General features: G+C 49.6%; 1 protein-coding gene across 4 annotated transcripts in view; it reads left to right on the top strand.

Annotated features, from left to right (window-relative positions):
• Positions 1-15,712, top strand: part of CYTH1 (cytohesin 1) — a 111,792-nt gene extending 96,080 nt beyond the window's left edge. For 2 of the 4 annotated variants that reach the window (XM_030827010.1, XM_030827009.1), the window contains exons 11-13: positions 8,753-8,824; positions 9,453-9,607; positions 13,590-15,706. In XM_030827010.1, the coding sequence (XP_030682870.1) occupies positions 8,753-8,824; positions 9,453-9,607; positions 13,590-13,668 (306 nt within the window). In that variant the 3' untranslated portion in view covers positions 13,669-15,706. Of the gene's footprint in view, positions 1-8,752; positions 8,825-9,452; positions 9,608-13,589 lie in introns of all 4 variants that reach the window. The other 2 variants (XM_030827012.1, XM_030827011.1) reach the window with 1 other exon arrangement.
• The last annotated feature ends 7,545 nt before the right edge of the window (positions 15,713-23,257 follow it).

Raw genomic sequence — 23,257 nt, forward strand, 5'->3', positions numbered from 1 at the left:
GTGAAAAAAGCAGCTGTTATAGACATAAGTAAAGGCTCAGGACCGTATATTCAATGGGGAACACATGGAGGGTCTCCCATGAGCATGATATCCATCCCCAAATACAGGGGTCCTCAACCCCAGGCCATAGGACAGTACCAGTCTGTGGCCTGTTACGAGCCAGGCCACACAGTGGGAGGTGAGTGGCAGGTGAGCAGTGGAAGCTTCATCTCTATTTACAGCCAGTTGCTCCCCATCACTCACATTACCTCCTGAGCTCCACCTCCTGTCAGATCAGTGGCGGCATTAGATTCTCATAGGAGCGCAAACCCTATTGTAAATTGCGTGGGCCGGAGATCTAGGTTTTGCACTCCTTCTGAGAATCTAATGCCTGATGATCTGAGGTGGAGCTGAGGCAGTGATGCTAGCGCTGGGGAGTGGCTGCAAATACAGATGAATGTTAGCAGAGAGGTTTGACTGCACAGAGACCATAATAATACATCAGTTGCTTACAGATTCATCAAAACTCTATCAGTGAGTGGCAAGTGACAATTAGCCTGCCTCTGGTGGCAGGCTTTATAGTGGCAAGTGAGCTGATGTACTTCAATTGTACAGCTGTATCTGGTGGCAGGCTTTAAGTCAGAATCCAACACTTATTTCAGTCCATGCATGGCCTGCCCGTTATTTTATTTACCACTGCCATCTGTATCTCTTTCCCACACTGTGTACTTGTCTCAGCCACGGTTTTGGTAAGCCCACTCACCAACCCTAGCCAAAATGAGTAAAAACCAAATGTCACTGGAGAGCTTCTGTGAAAAGGGGGAGAGACCCATTGATGAGACAGCAGAAGATGCCAAGACTGTCAACAAAAATAAAGCTGCATAGTAAAGAAAATGCCAAGAGATCTACTCAAATTCTAGGTTCATTTCAACAGGTGATCACATTCACCAAGCCCACTTTGTAGAATATGTGGTGACCAACTACCCAACAAAGCCATGAAAGCTTCAAAACTGCTTCACCATGGAGAGAAAGCACCCTGCATCAAAAGACAAGCCTTTGGAGTTTTCAAAAGAAAAAAACGTAAACATCAAGAACAGAAGCAATTATTGAAGGCCACCCCTTCATCAAATATGTCTGCACTGAAAGCATCATTCTTAGTGTCTAACTGCATTGCCAAAGCCAGGACTGGCTGTTGGTGAAGAGTTGATCCTGCCTGCTGCTAAGGACATTTGTCATGAGCTTTTAGGAGAGGCTGTGGTTCAAAAGGTGGCACGTGTTGCTCTTTCGGCCAGCACCATAACTAGATGGATTGATGAAATAGCAGCAGATATTGAGGCACAATTGTTAGAGAGGATTAATGAGTCACTGTGGCACTCAATCCAGGTTGACAAGTCTACCGATGTTGACAACAAGACAACAATGCTTGTTTTTCTGTGACATATTTTTCAGGGGGATGTTCATGAGGATATGTTATGTGTGCTTTAGTTACCAACCAACACCACGGCTGCTATTCAAGTCTTTGAATTATTACATATCAGGGAAACTGAACTGTTTTGTTTTGTGTTGTTATATGCATGGATGGAGCGGCTGCCGTGACTGGACAGCTACTCAGGTCAAAGAGGTCACTTCCAAATGTGAGTCTATGCAGTATGTCATCCATAGAGAAGTGATGGCTAGCCAAAAAGTGTCACCTGAACTTAACAACATTTATGCAGGATGTAATTAAAATTACCAACCACATTAAAGTACGTGCCCCCCTAACTCAGGTCTGTTCATGCAGCCCTGGGAGGAGATGGATGCAGAGCACACACGGCTGCTCTGATACACAGAGTGAGATGCTTTCTAAAGGCACATCACTGGCCAGAGTTTCTGAGTTACAACAGCCACTTCAGAGATTTCTTCTAGAAAAAGTCACCACTAGCAGCGCATTTCAGTGACACAGAATATAGGTCAGGAAACTTGCGTACTTGTGTGACAGATTAAACCTACTCACAAACTCAAACTGTCACTTCAGGGGAGAGTGACAAGTGTGTCCCAGTCGGCAGATCCAGTGGCTGCTTCAAAGCCAAACTGGAATTACAGGGGTGATGAGTGAACACTGGGATTTCTGACATGTTTCAAACATTAGAGAGATTGTGAAAGAGACGGAGCCAGGGCTTTCTTTCCCCCAGCTGGTGCATGTCACCTGCCTCAGCTTTCAGAAGAGCTTGAGCGATACTTCCCAACCACAAAAGAACCTGAACTGGAAAGGAATGGATCCGTGACCCATTCGAGAATAAGCCAGGTGAATCAACTTTGCCAATGCTAGAAGAGGATCGACTGCTTGAGATCCTCGAATGACAGTGGCCTTAAAAGTACGTTTGAGACAACTTCAAATCTCCATATGTTCTGGATTAAAGTCAAGGCAGAATATCCTGAGATTGCCCCAAAAGCACTGAAAGCCTGCTTCCACGCCCAACATCCTGTCTTTGTGAAGCAGTGTTTTCTGCAGTGACAGCAGCCAAAGAGTGATTACAGAGTAGACTGAACACAAGCAACACATGTTGGGTGTTACTGTCTCCCTTCACCCCCAGATGGGACTATCTAGTTGCAGGAAAACAAGCTCAGGGCTCCCACTGATTCTACATTATAGTGAGTTGTATAATTATTTCATTATATATTACAGTTGTAATAACAATAGAAATAAAGTGTACAATAAATGTAATGTAGGCTGGGCGCGGTGGCTCACGCCTGTAATCCCAGCAGTTTGGGAGGCCAAGGTGGGCGGATCACCTGAGGTTGGGAGTTCGAGACCAGTCTGACCAACATGGAGAAACCCCATCTCTACTAAAAATAAAAAATTAGCCAAGTGTGATGGCACATGCCTGTAATCCCAGCTACCAGGGAGGCTGTGGCAGGAGAATCGCTTGAACCCGGGAGGCGGAGGTTGCGGTGAGCCAAGATCGCGCCATTGCACTCCAGCCTGGGCAACAAAAGTGAAACTGTGCCTCAAAAAATAAAAATTAATTAATTATTTATTTATTTTAAAAAAATGTAATGTGCTCGAATCATCCCAAACCATCTTCCCTCCCCTGCTTTGGTCCATGGAAAAATTGTCTTCCACGAAACCAGTCTCTGGTACCAAAAAGGCTGGGGACTGCTGCCCAGATAGATGGAGCAAACCCTGACGTTGGATACTTAAAATCCCAGAGGAAAGACCAGAACTCAGGGAGTATCTTAGATGAGCTCTCCTACCACTCACCATTCTCTTACGAGACTGCATAATATGCTAGAATGCAGAACACCTGGCCGCCCACCACAGGTCAGGGTATGTGGTTAGGGGGACACAAGCAGATCAGAGATTCACGGGAGGAGAACCAGGGGTCACTCACAGATTTACCAGAGCCAGCTGGAAGGCCAGAAAAGCAAGGTTTCCGTCGTCAAACAAGTGAGAACCCAAGCAATAGCATATACTTACAATGCAACCATTAATATATAATCATAGAATTATAACTTATTTATTGACAGATAAGTTAAAACTTGAAGGAGTGGAACAAATTAGCTGAAAATATAATCATGTCCTATAAATATAATGTCTTAAATGCTTGAGCCAGTCACAGAGATTATATCTGAAAAAGACAAGTATTAAAACAATGAGAGAAAAGCTAGCAGATGCAGAGAACAGAAGACGATCCCAGTAATACCAGAGTAATTGGTGCCTGCAGAATCAAAGATACAGCGTGGCATGAGGTTATTTCCCTGAGAAAAAGGAAAAAGCCCTGAATCTGCAAATCAAAGAAGACACCGTATTTCAGGAACCTTTGTTACAGAAAGGGAAGCTCCAAAGCCTGGCCCCTTTAGACCATTGAACTCGGAGCCAAGTGTCTGGTCATTCTGTTGGAAAAAGCAGATCATCTCCAGCAGCTTTTAGTCCCAGAAGTTAAAGTATCAAGGTCTGCACAGTTTCGAAGAGAAGAATGACCCAAGACCCTTTATCCAGCCACGTCGTTGTTTAAGTAAAGCACAGCTGGCCGCACTCTCCTGAAGAAAACATGTGAAATGCGGCACTTTGGAACCCTTCTTGAAAAAAAATTGCTTGACAGTAACATCCAGCAAGTAAGAGAATGAATCACAAGAAAGGCCCCGGGAAGTAAAAGACTGGTAGTGAGCACTAAACTATTCATTTAAATACATAACTAATACTTAAGTATACAACTAATACTGAAATATGCTTAAGTACAGAATACGAAAATATACTTAAGTATGGAACTAATACCAAAATATACTTAAGTATAGAACTAATAGCTAAATATACCTCATATAGAAGTAATAGCTAAATAAACTTAAATATAGAGCTAATACTAAAATATGCTTAAATATAAAACGAATACTAATTAACCAGAAATTGTGGCTGCAGGATAGACCATGAATGTTATAAACCTGGGCAATGTAAAAGTGAAATAATCAATAAAAATCAGGAGGTGGGAGGAGGAACGATGTGAAGAGTTAGAAGATTTTGTACTTTTTAAAATGCAGAGTCAAGAAATATTGTTAAAATGGAAGCATGTTGTATTTTTTTAAAATAATGAGTAAAACGTCTTTTTTTTTTTTTTTGAGACAGAGTCTTGCTCTGTCGCCCAGGCTGGAGTGCAGTGGCGCGATCTTGCAGTGGCTCACTGCAACCTCTGCCTCCCGGGTTTAAGAGACTCTCCTGCCTCATCCTCCTGAGTAGCTGGGATTACAGGCACGTGCCACCACATGCGGCTAATTTTTGTATTTTTAGTAGAGATGGGGTTTCAGCATGTTGGTCAGGCTGGTCTCAAACTCCTGACCTCGTGATCCGCCCGCTTCAGCCTCCCAAAGTGCTGGGATTACAGGCGTGAGCCACCGCGCCTGGTCAAACCTCTTAATGTTTTCATAAACTTCTCTGTCTTAACTTGAATAAGGTTATTTCAGGAACTCTTGTGGTAAAGAAACATTTACTTTGAAGTTCAACACTTCTTCAGTTTCTGCTTCCTTTTTTCCCAGTTAAATTCTAAACAATTAAAATAGAATGTGTTTTATGAAAATAATACCACTTGAAATATCCCATTTTCATAAAACCTGTTTCTCTCCCTCTCTCTGTACACACACAAAATATCTTCACCTAATGTCAGCAATGATAATTTAGGAGTGATTGGATTTGGAGTATTTTTAAACCTTTCACCTGTATTCTTTTCTACAATATTTAGTTCTTTATAATAAGCAATTCGTATTTTTACAACAACAGTGATTGTTCTTAAAGACAAATTTAAAAAGCCAAACATGTTGGCCTCGGTTATTTGCCTCTTCACGAGGGAAGTGAGTGGTTATTGGGCACGCACAAGTCATCAGTGAGGGGTGCAGCCTGCCTATTCTTAGGGCTGCCAGAGTCCACTTGAAGTTCTAGACGGGGGCCTTTTTAATGTTTGGGATTTTACATTGCTGCCCAGGAGCTTAATGTTCAGTTGTTTCCATCAGTGGTTCTCATTCTGTCTTTCACTCCAGCACTGAGGGATAGCATGAGCACCTGTCTGCGATGCTGGCTCACTCAAGCCAGTTCTCAAGTGGCAGGATGAGTGTGCTAAGAAGAGCGAGGAGGGCCACGCTCTGCAGGATGGAGCAGGAAAGAGGCGGGGCCAGGAAAGATACCAGAATCCCCAGTGGGTTCTCCCGGTGACCAGGAGGGTCTTCTTATAACTTGGTCTCCATTCCCAGGCTGAAGACCGTGGGTGTAAATCATTTTGGTTTAAAATCATTTTCCGTCGAGAACGTGCATCACGCATGTGTAACCCGGATGCCACAGGCCTCACCAGTCAGAGTATACATTATGTCACATACTTATTGAGGTCCAAAGTGTGATTACTCTGAGACCACCCACCTGCTTGCCTGGCGATGCCTCAACCCAGTTAACCCAGCGGAATCCTCAAAAGGTGCAGGCACCAGTGAAACTCTAGAAGTGAGAATGGGGAGGGTAAAAACCAGAAGCAGAATTGGCTGAGAACTGTTTAGGAAACAGACCAGCTGTCGCCCTCACCTCATGCCCCTGAGGGCCTGTCTCCACCCCCCAGGCAGAAGTCTGAGCACTCGCCCACAGGAGAGACTGACACCAAGCGTTTCTGGATGAGGGACCCTAGGCCTAGTTGAAGGCAGGGGCATTTTCCCCAGACAGGAGTGTGGGGTAAATGCGCCCTTCTCGAATGCCGAGGACTTCTCCCACCCCCAGCTTCCCCTCACTCAGCTCTAGGAACCACAGGTAGCCAGGTCTGTAGCTTACAGACAGAGTGGGAAGCTTCTCTGCCCAAGAAGAGATGCGTGAGGATATTTAGTCAGATTCCCCAGCAGACAGCCTGGTGAGAGGGCCCTCGTAGATGGCCACAGTCCACAGGCTTCGGGTCCCAGTCAGCTCTTAGTCTTCCACTCTTCAAATGGGACAACCAGGGAGTCCCAGATACCTGAGGAATTCCTGCCAGCTGAGAGCAGGTAGAGACCAAAGCAGCCGAACAGCCAAAGAGCAACTTGGATGAGAGGGTGGGGGGTCCAGGAAGAAGAAGGGTCTGCCGCCAGCTCTAAAGAGACTCTCGGCAATCTCAGGTGACATCACAGCTGCGAAACAAGAACAGGATCCTGTATGAAGCCACGGAACAAAAATAATAAAAAAAAAAATCCTCCTGGAAATTCAAAGCATGGTAGAAGTGAAAACTCAATGGAAAAGTTGGAAGAAAAGCATTAAGAAAATCTCCCAGAAAGAATAAAAAGGCAGAGGGAAAATAATAAAGGAAAGACTTATTTTCCAAAGAAGAACTACTCCAGGAGGTCTAGCATGTTCCAGAGAAGCTGAGAAAACGAAGAGGAGGTAACCCTTGACAAAATAATTTTTAAAAACCTCCCCCAAATGACGGATGTGTTTCCAGGTTGGAAGGCTTACTGAATACCCTGCATGATGACTGAAAATGAATGCACGCCAAGGCTGCCTCCTTAGGGGCCTCAGAGCACCGAGGACACAGAGGACGGCAGTCATGTGCAAAGCACCAGCAACCAGAACAGCTTTGTACGGGGTGATATTGAATGCTGAAGGCGGGAATGCCGGGCTTCCCAGTCTTGGAGGAGGGTCACGTCCAGCCTAGATTGTTAGGCCCAGCCAGATAGCAGCCAGGTGTGAGGGTCAAATAGAAACATTCTTAGCCAAGTGAGATCTCAGAAATGTTACCACCCACACACCCTTTCTCAGGATGCTGGTGGAGGACAAAGGCCTTGGTTGTAGGAAACCAGAGATCTTGAAACCTCTTGTTTCAAGAGTGGAGGGAAGAGTGCTCTGGAATGGAGAGTGCTGAGCTTAAGGATGAAGCAATTTACCAAGTGTCAAGGCAACCAGTCCAGACTGGAACAGGTTTCAGAGGCTCCAGGAAGGATTACTTCAAGAAAGGAAAATTAATAGGATGCCTGATACAAATTAGCATTAGCAAGGAGATTTTGATAAGAGGTTAACCATTTGCAATTGGTTTTGGTGGTAAGGTCACAGAAATAAAAATCAAAGGAACAACCCACTTCACCCCCCTCCATAATTTTGGTTCCAGTGGGGAAGGAAGCTTTTCGGGAAGGAAAAAATTAGGAAGTTCACTATATGGCACAGGTCAGAAGAGAAACATGGTGTTAATGAAGACACTATATAGCCCTACCTCAGATGACCAGATCGTTATTTGAGGAGGACGGCGGGTATGAATATGCCTGGGTTAAGAGGAGGAGCTCAGTCCTCTCCTGTAGGTAACATCTAAAATCAAGCACTCAAAAGGTAGCAGTTCTAATACGGTATTTTGGAGATGTGTGAGATACAGAGGTAAAGACCAAGCAGGTTGACTTGAAGAAGTTGGAAATAGTTGTTACCTGGGATGGGGAAATGGCTGGAAGACTCTTTTTCGCTTTTAGAGAACTCATAGAACTGGTTGGTTGTGTTTTTTTTTTTTTGAGACGGAGTCTTGTTCTGTCGCCCAGGTTGGAGTCCAGTGGCGCTATCTGAGCTCACTGCAAGCTCCATCTCTCGGGTTCACACCATTCTCCTGGCCAAATATAAAGACTTTAACAGTGCTAGGACTTGGCCATGGGTTGGCTGGATATCGGGACTGTGAAGCTGCCGTCAGACGTGTGCTGGAAGTGTCTGCAGTGCCGTGCCCTCTGCAGATGAGACGGGACTAGTTGGCGAGTGCAGCTCTGTTCTGGACAGGAGTCGAGGTGCCTTTGGAAATCCAGGTGGAGTTGTCAAGATGGCGGTGTCTCTGAGGATTGCACTATCTGGCGGTGGGGCGATGGACAGAGGCAGTGAGTGGTTAATGGTCTGACCCACAGCTGCAGTCCCAAGCATCAGGGGCACTAGGGTGAAAGTAGGAAAGGCTTCCTGGAGTTGTTGCCCCAGAACTGAGGCTTTGGAGGTGATTGGGAGAGCCAGGCAAAGGGAAGAGGGAAAGGTTCTTTCTAGGGGAAAGGGGCCCGCACACTCCCTGCTTGAGGACCGTGCCCAGGTCATTGCCGGCCACACTCTCACGGTGTCTGTTGAATCTTCTGGGCTTTCTACTTGCAGAGGACTTGCAGTTATATTGACAATCCTCAGACATTTTTGGCGTTATTCTTGTTTAGAATGTAAGGAGTTCTCTTAGGCTGATTTGTGAACTTCATGTCCTGGGAGAAGGCAGGAGAGTTCAGATGAGTTGCCCGCGAGGAATCTGACAGTGTGTGTCCTTAAACTGTGATCTTAAACTTCCTCTCTTCAACTGTTCTGTAGGATAAGGAGCCCCGTGGAATCATCCCTTTAGAGAATCTGAGTATCCGGGAAGTGGAGGACTCCAAAAAACCAGTGAGTATTTTTGCTGAGATATTTTGGGGGGAGAGAGGGGATGGGCATTTCAAAGATTTTTTTTTAAAAACTCAAAACCAAAAAACTGAAAAGCGCGATCAGGCTTTTATTTAGTCTAATTTTTTATTATATTGCTCAAGCCAAAGATGAGACTCAAAATCACTTCTTCCTGTGCCATCCGTCTGCTTTATCGTTTCACTTAGTGAATGTCACATGAGGTGTAGAAGTTGCCCCTCCTGCGATGGCAGCGGCAAGCACGTATGAGTGGGCTATGTAGTTTATAACCTTGGGACGCCTTCCATTTATTTTTCCTTTCTTTTGGACTATCATGATATTACTGGCTTGACTTTAAAAAGTCCTAAGTAACCTGCAGTTCTCTCCATATTTTACATGCATTGGAAGTGGAGCTAACTTATATCAGGCCGATATGTTTGCAAACGAGACTTATTGATATACAATTTACAGTATCCAGAATTCCACTTCTAGGCTTCACTTTTCCACAGGAAAGTATGTATTCCTTGTATTTTGTGAAGGTCAGAATAAAGGGGCTTTGGGGAAAGAAATCAGCATGTTTCCCAGTTAACAGCTTCCTTTGCTCCACTCTCTCCCTCTGTGTTTTGATTCTCAGAACTGCTTTGAGCTTTATATCCCCGACAATAAAGACCAAGTTATCAAGGCCTGCAAGACCGAGGCTGACGGGCGGGTGGTGGAGGGGAACCACACTGTTTACCGGATCTCAGCTCCGACGCCCGAGGAGAAGGAGGAGTGGATTAAGTGCATTAAGTAAGTGACTGCTGAGAAAGGGGAGTGCGTGCCTGATGCGGCCCTCACCTCACCAGGTGTTGATCGTCTTAGTGGTTAAACATACCGCCCGCATCTCTTCCATGCTCCAAGTTCTTAGGGAAGCTTCGTCCTGGTTCTCAGCTGACGATTTCCCAGGAGGCCTTTGGATTCTTGGCTATTACAGCATATGTAAGAGAGCACGTCCCATCTGGGTTCCCCACGTGTCCTCATAGACCCAAAATAGGAAGAGGCGAGTGAGCTACCCGCACAGATGCCCATCTGCTCAACTGGTCTTTCCGTGTCTGACGAAGCCGCTGTCATTCTCATAGTGACAGCTCAGAGGAGATAGTAGTCATGTTCTGTAATTTGTGAATCCTGTGAGTCACCATTTTCCTAGCTACAGATGAGGAAACTGAGGCCCATAGAGGTTAAGAAATTTGCTGGAAGTCACATACCGTAATCCAAGGTCCGGGAGGAGGGAGAAGCTTCCTCAGGGTTCCACAGCTGAGAAGTGGAGCTCCCAAATCCAGGCCTCTGACTCCTAGCTCTCGGCTCTGTCGGCTCCACTGGGCCACGCCATGTAAGGTCTGTCACGGGGCTGGAAATTTCCTGATGTGACAAGTATCTGGAAACATGGCTTTCTGAAGCCAGTTGGCTTCTCTTGCTTAATGTTCTTCTCTGGGACTTGGTCCGCCTGGCTCTCCCTCCAGTCCCTGTGCGAGGGTCAGCAGTGAGCATTCTGACTTTGCCTTCCCTCAGTGATCCTTTCTCCTAAGAGCACAGCCTTGTCCTCTCCCTCCTGGGTGCTTCATCCATGAGAGTTCACCTAGCTGTTTTCCTGAGAAAGACTCCTCAGCTGCTTGTGACTTCACCTGGAAAACAGGGAGAATGTGCCCACAGGTGACTGCCAAGGCCCCTGTAAGTCCTCTGTGTACTGTGTGACAGGCTTTCTCCCACCCAGACTACAGCCCGGTTCCCGAGGGAGTGAAGTATCCTCTAGCCTTTGTTTTATCTTTTGGTATTTCTACTCAGACCAGTGTAGGTTTTGGCCGAGGCTAAATACCTTAAAACTGACTGAAGATGGAGATGATGTGATGATGGAGGGAAAGGAATAGATGATGTATCCTCTCAAAAGTAAATTCATGCAATGAAAACAGACAGGAACCAGCTGGAGAGAGGATGGATTTGGCACCAGGTCATGCTGTGCCGAGAGTCCTCGCTCTGTCTCTCTGAGCACAGTGCCTGGTAGGTGGGTAACCTACCTCTTCTGTGTGATAGAGGTCATTTCTGCCTCACGGGGCTCTTTTGAGGATTAAATGAGATCGTGTAGTGGGCATGGGGTTTGGCAGCTTCCCTGGCATGACAGCCATCCTGGGAAGTGTGGCCCTGAGCAGGGGCCAGCCCACCCTCCATTGAGCAGACATGGCGCCACGGTGCTTTCAGAGTCCCCTACCAGTAATGGCACAAGCCCTGTGTTCTGGGGAAGAAAACAGCACTGTTGTGGGGGACGGGTATCCTTTTTTTAACATACTGAAAAAAAAATTATTGAATCATTATGAAATGTATTTTTTATATAAGATTTGAAGTAAGGGTTGTAAGTTTGTTCTCACGAATGAATAGCTGATGGTCCGGACACCATTTATGGATTCATTGGCGTCGCCCCCACTGACTTCATGTGCTCTCCTTGGAGTGTACCCAGCGCCCCCGCCACGCTTCATGCACCTGCCGCTCCGCCGCGCCTCCCAGCGTAGCATCGTGGTGTGCTTTGACTGTGCTGGCTGGCGGGTTCCCTGTCCTCCCCTCACTGGTCTTTCAAAAGTTTTGGCTGGTTTTGTGCATGTGTCTTTCATATGGTTTTTACTTCTATAGTCAGAAAAACTAAGCATTTTTCAAAGTCACATTTAGAATCATTCAACCCTTTCAAGAGCGTGAGTGCCAAGTTCTCCTGTGGACTTGCTGGGCTCCTCTGCTCTGTCCCGGAGCGGGCTGGCCTCAGCCTGGGGATCTGCAGATACCCTCTTGGCACTCTGCAGGCACGCCGTCCTCAAACCTCCTTGCACCCAGTGCGGGGTGGGCCCATTAGGATGATTATCCCCATTTCACACATGAGGACACTGAGGCACAGCAAAGTTGAGTGAGTTGTCCAAAACCACACAGAGGTGGAGCTGGTCCTCAAACCTGAGCAGTGTGACTCACGCAGCTGCACTGGTAACCACCGTGCAGCCTCAGCTGTCCTTGGCCCTAGATACTTCTCCCAGTGGAAACATTGGTGACAACAGGAGCAGGAAGATGATCTGGCTGGTGGATGCCTCCTCCCCAGTATTGCCAGAAAGGCTTTCAAAGTCAAGTTCAGGACATGTTTTCCTCTCATGAAGTGCTTTTCCTAGAGTTCCCAGCACCCTCAGTTCTAGTGCCCCTTCCGTGCGGGTGGTCCCAGCACCCTCAGTTCTAGTGCCCCTGCCGTGCGGGTGGTCCCAACACCCTCAGTTCTAGTGCCCCTGCCATGCGGGTTGTCACAGCATTCGGTTCTGTAGAATCAGGTGTGTTCTCTAATGCCGGGACTTTCTTCACGCTGTACCCAGAGGTACAGCAGTAGAACTGCGTGTCAGCGGTAACAGCGGCTGCCATCGAGTGTGTCGGCCAGGTGCTGAGATGTGCTCTTTGAATACGGGATCTCTTTTTGACTCTCCGGAACTCAGGGAGGTGGAGGTGGGGCATCTCCAGCTCGCACGTGAGGAAGTGAGAGTTGAGGAGCAGCAGGCAGGGCCAGGCCTGGGGCCTGGTGTTCGACCGCAGCCCAGCCCCTCATCGCCTGACACTGTGCCTCTGCACACAGGGCAGCGCCACACGCACCTCTCTGCAGAAACCCCCAGCTTACCCAAAAGGGTTGGCCTACCCAGGAAACCAAGGGAGATTCACCCCAACACCTCCAAAAATGAAAGCACATGTTCCGGCCGCCAGACTCCCTCGTGAAAGCACTTTGGGTAGTCAGACTGCTTCCTGGTGAGATCCCATCAGGACATGTTTCTAGTGCTCTTCAGTTCCTAGCACTCCCCGGGGAGCTGCGGAAGCATTTTCCCATGGACACACTGTCTCTCATGAATAGGTTCCGGGTCAGCCCAGGAGAGCCATAGCAGCTGCTGGTGCCACCGCTTAGCAGGGGTGAGTGCCTTGCCTGCAGTCAGGAGGCTTGTGCCCGGGCTCTGGAACAAATCATCACTTAGGATACGGCTTCCCTGGAAAGAAATTAAGTGTCAGAACTTTCAGACCATAACTTGCTTGAAAGTCGAGAATGGCAGACATAGGGTTGTGGTGTTGCCCGTCCACTGCAGGTGCTCCAGCCCGTGGCGCGGCCTGTGTTGCTGTCTTTGAGGCTGTAGCACAAGCATGAGCTCGGGCCCCCTCCCTGTGCACCGGAGACCCAGCCAGGTCCAGCCGGTCTGTCCATGGTGCCCCACCAGCAGCATCGTGCCAGGCAGTGCCGCCTGCAGAGTCATGGAGCCTTAGTTATTGAGCAGGTGCACGTGGGGGGCTTGGAAAGCCCCACTGCATTACCATGCCAGCTATCACACACCCCGTGCCAGAGGACTGCACGTGACACAGCTTGATTATGTGGCACTCACTGCTGCAAAGCAAAGTCAGATGTCATCATGGAAACTCAAGCACCAGTTTTTTTCTCTGAATTGGAATATAGCTGTAAGAATGTGGCATGATTCTGTTCCTAAATGTGAATTGATTATTATGTTGAAAGAGGTAAAAACCCCAAAATTTTCTTGTCATGTGTTCCTGTGTCTCTTTCGAAGTGTGTCACCTTAGGTCACTGTGTGGACACAGCAAGGGTGGAGGACATTAACTTGGCCTTTGCAGTGATGGTGGTACAGGGGTTGTGGGGCACGAGGGGCCCCTGAGAAGCCCCTGCCTGGGTGTGTTTCTTCTGATTCTGTCCCTCACGTCTCTGTTTTCTCCCTTTTCTGTGCTCCAGAGCAGCCATCAGCAGGGACCCTTTCTACGAAATGCTCGCAGCACGGAAAAAGAAGGTCTCCTCCATGAAGCGACACTGAGCATGCAGCCAAGGGCGTTGGTCTGCGGGGGCCTTGGAGCTCCCGCTCTTCTCCCGCACCTCCACGGATGCACTGCTGCCGAGCAGAGCGTCCTCTGCCAGGCCCCGCCCTGGATTCCTAGAGACTAGCTTCAGCTTTTACTATTTTTTTTAAGTGGGAGAAGGGTGGGCAGTTACCACTGGGGAAGAGAGGACCGGCCACCTGTCCAGCATGGGCTCTAGAGCCTTCCTCTCTCACAGGGCAGAGCTCTTGTCGGCAGGGCAGCCTCCTGGCCAGTTTCTCTGCTCAGTGTTCTGGTAGCAGAGCTCGGAGCCAACTGTTTACCTCTTGGTTGTCCCCGTGAAGAAGCCTTCAAACCCTGCACCATAAATACATGTATCCATATATTATTATATGTTAAGAGAAAAAGGTGGAAAGGAAGAGAAGCCACATACTATAAAGATCTATTTTTTTTTTTAAGAGAGAACGTAGTGCTGTTCAGGTGCATTCTGCCCTGGCTGCTCTGGGGAGCTTCTCCCTGGAGAAGAGCACCCGGGGCTGTGGCCGAGGGGCATCAGCCTGGACCCATGGCAGGGCCTGGCCTGCCTCTCCTGTGCTGTGGGAGCTCGCTGCCTGGTGCTTGTCTGGGCGAGACAGACAGGTGAGGTCGAGGATGCAGAGGGCAGAGGCTCAGTGGGGCCTCAGATGACACAGTCAGACTCGGGGGCCTGCCCTGGCCAGGGGTGCAGTCGGCAGCAGCGTGCGGTCCGGCAGCTCCCGCGGATGCTTTTCCATCCCAAGTGCCTGCGGAGCGCCGAGGAGAAGAGAGAACTGACTGGACGCTTACGTTGTTTTCCTCCTTCAGAATCCAAGTTCTTGTTGGGCTTTAAAGTAGAAAGTCAGCATTTTCCTTGAGCTAAATACCTAATAACCAAAACTGTGAGGAAGGTTATCGGGACAGAGGTTCCGGATAGCCGGTTTCATTTTGGGTTTTCTTCCTCTTCCCCAGACTCCAGTCCTCGTTCTAGAGGAAGGAGTAGGACTTCCCTGATCCCCGTAGGGCTTCAGCTTTTTCTGCCTCAAAACCAGCCCTAACTGGACTACTCTGGATGCATTTTGTGGTGGGCCCCCTAGAGGGGAAGACGGGCCTTCATCTGCTCCGTGGGGTGCACTGGAGTGAGGGGTGTGGCTGGGCTGCCTCTCGCATCTCTGTCTTCCCCTGCAGGCACTGTGTGAGCTGGCCCTGCCCCTCCTCATTACAGTACGAAGGGAGCCATGACACGCAGCATTTTCCTGCCGTTCTCTCAGGGACTCTCAGGGCAGCTCCTGTCACTCCGCCAGGGCCAGCTTGCCAGTCCAGGCAGAGCAGGTGGCTGGCTGTCTGGCCGTCTTGCCCCGCCCCTCCACAGGACCCTGGACCAGGGTGGTGCAGGGCGCGGCCCCGAGGAGGCAGGTGGAGGAGCTGCGGGTTTCCACAGGGCCGCGTTGCCACAGCTCCTCTGATCCTTTAGGGTTGGCGAGCATCTCTGGAAATAGCTTTTGCAGAGGAGTGGTGGGAGGAATAGAGGGGGACAGTCTGTCACCTCCCTCCCCGCCACTTTGTGTAGATCCTACCTGGAGGGAATGGCTTTAGGTACTTTTGTGCCAGAGCTTGTGAGGGTGACAGAAGAGGGTCCAGGCTGGAAACCTGAACTTTCTGGGTGGGAGAACCAGGTGGTGCCTGTCGAGGTCTGGGCGTGTTTGGGCCGGTGCTGGAGCCTGTCCAGCTGGCCCGGGCCCTGGCCTGGTTCTCAAGTGTTTCCTAGACAGAGAGGCACCTGGGTCAGTATTAGTCTATTTATCAGAGGTGTAAATAATCTATGTATAGTTTTTCTCCTTTTAGATTATTTTGTATTTGTTTAAAAGAAGTTTTGTCAAAATACAAAAATATAAAGAAATGACTGAAAGTTGTTGACAGGGTTTTTAAGAAATTATAATTATTCTAATTGTTTTTGTTTGTTTGGTTTTGCCTTGTAAACTAGCGCCAAGGAACTGCAGCAAATAAACTCCAAATCTGCCCAAGCCATCTTTGTTGTTCGTGGTGTCTCTGGGTTCAGGTGGGGCTTCGAGGTGGGAAAGGAGTGCTGACCGGACGCTTGTGCAGGAGGGTGTCACTCCAGCTGCACCTTGAGTTCAGTCGTAACACCTTGAAAGTGGGAGGAGGGTTCTGTCTTCTATTAAGAGCAGAGTCAGAAAAGATAAGTAACTTAGTCTTTGCACCGCCCCCCCACCCCCGCCGCTGCTTTTTTAGAAGAAGAAATGTGAAACGTCAGTTTTAAACTAAGATCAAGAAATACGCCTTCAGTCAATAGAATACACTTTTAGTATGATTCCAGTTTCCAGAGATGACTTCATAACGCCAGGGAATAAACAGGGAAAAGTCTCAGTGGGCTAGAACCCAGAAGCAGGGGAAGGCACTTGGTGAACCGGCACCGAACAGAGAGACAGCAAAGCACCAGGCTGTCCCCTTCTGTGGGTCCATCACCGGCTGGTCCGCGTTCTTCCACAGCAGCAGTCATGTTTCCTCCTTGCTTCAAGCCCCCAGTCTACCCTGCCCATTCCCCAGGTGACTGCCCCACTTTACTGAGAAGAGATGACCATTAGGTGTGAAGGGCAGCATTCCTCCTTTCCACCTCAGTCAGAGTTGTTTTTGTTCCCTCCCATCACCGGAAGAAGTGGCCTCCTTTTTTCCTGTCTCCCCTGGATCTATCTCTGTCAATTGTCCTCTGTCTTGTACATATCCGCAGTTTCTTTCCCCATTAATTTCTTTCCCTCAAACCACAGAAACGCCCATCTCATTGGAAAAACAACTCCCTAAGCTCGAACAAGACAGAGATGTCCACTCTTACCACTTCTATTCAGCATTGTACTAGAGGTTCTAGGCAGGGCAATTAGGCAAGAAATGAAAGGCATCCAGATAGGAAAGGAAGAAGGGAGATTACATTTATTTGCTGGTAACAATGACTTTACAATGCCTAGCTGAGCCATGGGAACGGGGCCACTCCCAAGGCTCCAGAACTGTGGGACCACCAGCTTGCCGCCCCAGCCTGGAGAGCTGTATGTAGGCACTAGACGCCATCCTGTGACAGCTGTGGCATGGGCAGAACCCAGCACGGGATGGGGCTGCTCCTGGCCTTGGGGGATCACGTTAAGGTGAGTCAGAGATTATTCTGGAGTCTTAAGATTTAATGTCTGCCCTATTGGGTTTGAGACTTACTTGGGATTGGTTGTTCTTTCCTTCTTGCCCTTTTTTCCCTTTTGGAATGGGAATGTCTTATCTCATGCCTGTCCGCCACTGTATTTCGGAAGCACATAACTTGTTAAATTTCGAGGCTCTCAGCTGGAGGGGATTTGCCTCAGAATGAATCGCGCCTTGAGTCTCACTCATATCTGATTTAGAGGAGACTCTGGACTTTGGACTTTTGAATTGGTGCTGGAGCAGGTTAAGACTTTTGGGGCAGTCGGGATGGAATGAATGCATTTTGTACTGAGAATGGCGAGTGTGGGGGAACCAGTGGCAGAATGCTATAGTGTGAATATTTGTTCCCTCCAAAACTCATGTTGAAATGTAACTGCCATTGTCACAGTATGAAAAGGACCTTTAAGAGGTGTTTAGCTGAACTAAGGAAAAATCCTGCAATAGTAATACATCTACAAAGTTGTTAAACCACCAATAAAATCCATTTGAGAACAGTTCATCACCCCAAAGCACATGCTGTCTGCTCATCAGCAGCCTCTCCTCCTCTTCCCCTGGTCCTGGGCAGTCCTAATGGTTCTGTCTATGCACTTGCCTCTTCTGGGCATTTGATGCAAATGGAGTCGTACACACATGGGCCTTCGCATCTGGCTTCTTTCATTAGTGTTACGTTCACACGACTCATCCCAGTAGCGTGTGTCAGAGCCTCATTCCCTTTTATGCCCAAATAACATTCCATCCTATGGAGACCACATTGTTATTCATTCACCTATGGGCGTTTGGGTTGCTTCCGCCTCTTGGCTGTTAGGCCTGCTGCCGCTGCCTTTCTCCGCAGGCGTTTGTGTGGCTGCAGGACTGTAGAAAGTAAAAAGTTTCCTCTTCAAAGTTTCCCTTCTTATTAAAGAATAAATCATAAGTGTTAGAAATACTAGTTTCTTTTAAAGACTAACTTCCTTCAAGCCTCCTTGCTTTGTGCTAATAACTCTTTGTTAAGCCCCATCCTATGTAGCTGTTAGACATGCTCAAGGCACGTGGTACATTCCATGTCCTTGGACCTTAACCAAAGTATCTGTGCTCACGTGCTCATAGGCATGTTCCAGCTCGCAGCCTATGCTCCTTCCTTATTTGAGAATAAATTAGTAGTCAATTGGGTTTTAATGTAGACTGTGAGGCCCGGCTCCAGCCAATGGAGACAGGACACAGCAATAGAGACCTCATGCATATGGAATAAATATTCTGGTGTCTCTTTATTCCGCGTGTGCCCTCCCCATTGTTCCATCTGCAAGGGACACCCTTTCTGCAGAAAGTAAAAATTGCCTCGCTGAGAGAACTTTTTGTCCGAATGCTAATTTTTCCTTGTGACACCAGGGAACAAACGTTTTGCATTTCTAACAGGGACTCCCGACAGTTCCTCGTTGCATCTACGTCCTCACTTTCGTTCACTCCTCAGCCAGAGGCCTCCGTCCTCTCTCCTCTCGGCTCTGGTGGATTAGTCTCCCTGGGCTCTCCTACCTCTCTGACGGCTCCCTGTGCGTTCTTTCCTTGGCCTCTCCTCTCTGCCCACCCACCAGCTGCTGGACATGCCCCAGGATTCTAGCCCCCAGTGTTCCTAAGCCCTCTTCCTTGACAGATAGTCCTGCTACTGAGCCTGCTGCTACCCGCTGGGGGCCCCTGTGTGTGCCTGTGCAATTCCCGCCGTTCTAGGCTTCCCTCTCCACCTCTGACTGCTTGTGGGATGTCTCCACCAGAGTGGCTTCCGGGCCACCCCAGCTCAGCCTGTCCACAGCCGATAGCCCCAAGACTGCCCCTTGTCCTGGGGACTCTGCTGCCACCCTCAGAGATCCTGTTTAGGCTCGGAGCCCTTTCTCATGTGTCTCCCCCTCTCTCCCTACACCCAGGCATTCCCAAGCCCTCCCTGTGGACCTCTGGAGTGGCTCCTCACAGCCACTGTGGCAGCCCCGAGGCAGACTTTCATCATAGGCCTGGCCCGCCGGGGCGGCGTCCCCACTGGTCTGCGGACCTCTAAGCTTTGCCATCTTCTACTCCATGATCGATGCGGCTGTGGAATTTTCATCTACCGATCATGTCATTCCTCCATTTAGCAAAACAAGCCAACAGAACCTGTCCCTTTGCTTGCAGAAGAGAACCTGAATCTGCATGATGCTCAGCGCCTTCTCCACCAGGCTCTGTTCGCCTTATCTCTAGCTGTGTCCGTCCTTAACTGCGCCCTCCCTGCCCTGTGTCCCAAGCTCTTCCTCCACAGCCACTGTTTAATAGCTAATAGCTTTGCTCATGAGACTTCTTTTGCCGTCTCCTCTGCCAGCCAGTTTGTGCAAACCTTCTCATTCTTCGAAGGCTCACGTCATCCAGATTGGCCCAGCTTTTTCCTCAGGCTGAAGGACCTCCTCGTGCTTCTGAGCGGTGAGTCCACTGGGTTCTGGGATGGCTCACGCGGACGTGCCTGTCTCCGTGGTTGTGTTGGGAGCAGGAGCCGTGAGGCGTTTGTTCCCTGCTTCTAACCTGAGGGAGCAGGTCCCGTGCGCCCAGCGCTGGGCTTCGTGCCCGTCAGTGCGCGTGAGGCTGCACGTCACAGAGAGCTCACCTAGTGGGGACGTGACTCATGAGGACACAAATAAGAACAGGAAGTCCCAAGTGTGCGCTCCAGGTTGTTCTGCTGCCCTGGGATGTAACCTAGGACCTTTCCTCCTCCTCCACTCTCCCGGAACACTCATAATGACCTGGTTGCGGCACAGTTATAAGGAGGGGACACCACATCCTCACACAGTGGCACTCAGAAGGAGGAGCAGGGAGCGAGGGGCAGCCAGGGCCCCCCATGCTTGCCTCCCTTCATCAAGGAGAAAGTGTCTTTCCCCAGATTCCCTGCAGACGTGTCCTTACGTTTCAGCGTCACACCGGGTCTCGTCTCCACCTCTCGGCCAATCCTCCGCTTAGGCCCACTCGATGCCTCACTGGGGCTGGGGACACATCCTGCAGACACAGTTGGGGTGCCGTGGGCCGGATGCTAGCAAGCAGAGGGTGGAGAATGGATGCTAGGTCGGCAGAAAGGCTGTGGCCGCCACAAGTGGAGAGTGGGAGCAATGAGAAACTGTGTCTGGCGTTCACAGTCTGGGTAAAGCAGATATGAGAAAATTGAGTGAGGTGATCCCGGGGTGCGGGGGGCTAACCCCAGGAGCAAACAGGTGGGCGGCTATTGGAAAGAGCAAGCATTGGGGTAACTTGAACAAGCTGATGAGGGAAGGCCCCACTGAGAAGAGGTCGCTGAGCTGAAGAGGCCACCCGGCAAGGACCCGGGGCGCTGCTTAGAGTAGGGTAGCTAGTGGTGGGGTGGAGGGAGCCTGAAGGAATTGCTGGGATGGGCTGGCTGAGGCCTGAGGTGGCAGGGGATGCAGAGGAGAGGTCAGCAGGGGCCAGATGGAGTGGGACCAGGGCCATGGTAGGGGACGTCTGAGGTGGCGTGGAGCTTGGGGGCTGGGGAGGGACTCTGGCTGCTGAAGGGAGAATTGTTGGGGGAGGAAGGTGCCAGCACGAGGCTGTGACATGACTCAGTTGGGGGTGATGGGGATTGCACCAGGACAACCGTGAGGGAGGTAGGGGACAATTAAAAATTCGCGATGTGCCTTCGAGGGAGGGGCAGCAGAACTTGGAGGTAGAAATGGAGGGAAAAGGAGAAATTGGGATGAGTCGTAAGTGTTGGGCCCGGGCAGCCGACAAGGACAGGTTTAGGCTGGAAATCCAGGTTCTTTCCTGGAGGTGTCAAGATGACTCTTAGAATGGCCGGCAGGTGGGGAGCTGGCTGGTCACATTGGGAGCTCTGCAGAAAGACGAGTGACCACCTACAGGTCACATGTGGCTTCCCGGTGGTCCACCTGGCGAAGGGCTCGTGGTTCATGGCCTCAATAAAACTTGTTTAGTCTTAAATGGGTCGTGTTAAGAATTCCTTTGTTATTTTGTCCTGCTTTAAGGCCCAGGAAAAGCCTGGGCAAAACTCTTGGTGGCCTTTTGTTACATCACAGCCTTTGTATAAGGGGGCTGACTCTCTCAGCTTTTATTTTTATTATTATTTTTTTTTGAGATGGAGTCTCACTCTGTCGCCCAGGCTGGAGTGCAGTAGCATGATCTCGGCTCACTGCAACCTCCACCTCCCGGGTTCAAGCAATTCTCCTGCCTCAGCCTCCCGACTAGCTGGGATTACAGGCGTGCGGCACCACGCCCGGCTAATTTTTGTATTTTTAGTACATATGGGGTTTCAGCATGTTGGCTGGGGTGGTCTCGAACTCCTGACCTCATAGACCACCTGCCTCGACCTCCTAAGTGCTAGGATTATAGGCATGAGCCACCGTGCCCGGCCAGCTTTTAATATGAAACTTCACCACTTGGTCAGTGCTGAAACAGTTGTTATGGAGGCCTGCGTTAGTGAGCCTGGCCTGCCACAAACCCACAAACATCTACCAGTGTGATCTACCCCATTAACAGAGTGAAGGAGAAAACCAGGTGATCATCTCCATCAATGCAGGAAAAGCGTTGGACAAAATGAAACTCCACTTCACCAGGAAATACACCCAACAGGGCAGGAGCAGAAGGAACCCTCTCAACGCAAGCAAGGCCTACTGCGGGACACACTTGAGACGGTATCGTCCCCTCCTTCCCAGGCCGGAAGGCGCCAAGAGACCAAAGAAGGACTGGGGCAAGTCCAGCCTGGTGAGTAGCAGAGTTGATGAGGACCCGCACGCAGGGTACTGCTGGACGGCAGCAGAACAGCTTTAGAGATCTGCGCCATCCCCCCATCTCTAGGCTGCTTTTATGCTGATTTTCTGACTCTTTGCCTGCTGTGTGTGTGTGCCATGGGACTTTTCCTTCCGGGTTGCTCAGATCCTCTCTGGGCTGTGTGGGTTCTCAGGGACACCTAGTCCTTGGCTGGGCACCATGGCGTGGACTCACCATGTGGCCTTCAGGGTTCAGGCAGCAGACATATGCCCTTAAGTAACCTGGTCGAGGACCTGTCACAGTACAGTACAACGAAAACCCCACAGCGAACCTCATACTCAACGGGGAGAGATTGGAAACTTTTCCTCTAAGATCAGGACCAAGACAAGGATGCCTGCTTTTGCCACTTCTACTCAACGTGGTCCTGGATGTTCTAGCCAGAGCAATTAGGCAAGAAAAAGAAGGTCTCCAAGTTGGAAAGGAAAAAGTAAAATGATCTCTGTTCGCCATGCCATGATTTTATATATCTATATATAATATAGATAAAACCCTAAAGATTACACACACACACACACACAAAAACGGGTAGAAGTAATAAGTGGATTTGGCAAAGCTGCAGGATACAAACTCCATGCACAAAGCGGTGGCCTTGGGGGAAGAGCTCTGGCTGCCCCTCCCAAGCCCACCCTCTGAGGTTCTCAGGAAGTGTTTCTCTGCCTCCATGTCCTGCCCCGGGTGGAGCAAGGAGCCCCATTGCTCAGGGCCTCCGCAGGATGTTTGGGTTCTCAGGGACACCTGCTCTTGGCTGGTGATATGGTTTGCTCTGTGTCCACACTCAAACGCATCTTGTAGCTCCCATAATTCCCACGTGTTGTGGAAGGGACCTGGTGGGAAATGATTGAAGTATGGGGGCGGGTCTTTCCCATGCTGTTCTCATGATAGTGAATGGGTCTCACCAGATCTGATGGTTTTAAAAAATGGGAGTTTCCCTGCACAAGTTCTCTCTTTGCCTGCCACCATCCACGTAAGGTGTGACTTGCTCCTCCTTGCCTTCTGCCATTAAGGTGAGGCATCTCCAGCCACGTGGAACTGGGGGTCCAATTAAACCTCTTTCTTTTGTAAATGCCCAGCCTCGGGTATGTTTTTATCAGCAGAGTGAAAAGGAACGAATACAGCTGGGCACCATGGCCTGGGCTCACCACCTGGCCTTCAGGGTTCAGGCAGCAGACATACGCCCCTAAGTAACCTGGCCCTGGGGTCCGGCTGCCCTGGGGCCACACGCACTCTCTGGGATCCTCAACCAGCTAGTCCTTGAGGGCTGTCTCTGGCAGCTCCGGCCTGAGTGCAGCAGCGAGCTGCTGGTGCTAATCAAGGCACCAGCCCGTCTCTCCACCCTCACTCCCAGACCAGTGGCCAGTGTCACATCCAGAGGATCAAGCTCAACCTCCCCTCCATGGTGACACTTGACACTACCCCAAACGTGCTCCCAGCTATCCCACCACAGCCTCCTGCTGACCGAAATCGAGACTGTTGAGGCAGAAATTATATTCTTCCTTTTTTTTCCCAATGTTTTTTCTTTTTCGATTGCTCTGGCAGAGCAGGGTTACCCCGTAGGCAGAGAGTAGCCGAGGCAGAAATACTGTGATCTGT

Source organism: Nomascus leucogenys, chromosome 14 (genome assembly GCF_006542625.1).
Source record: "Nomascus leucogenys isolate Asia chromosome 14, Asia_NLE_v1, whole genome shotgun sequence".
NCBI classification, from domain to species: domain Eukaryota; kingdom Metazoa; phylum Chordata; class Mammalia; order Primates; family Hylobatidae; genus Nomascus; species Nomascus leucogenys.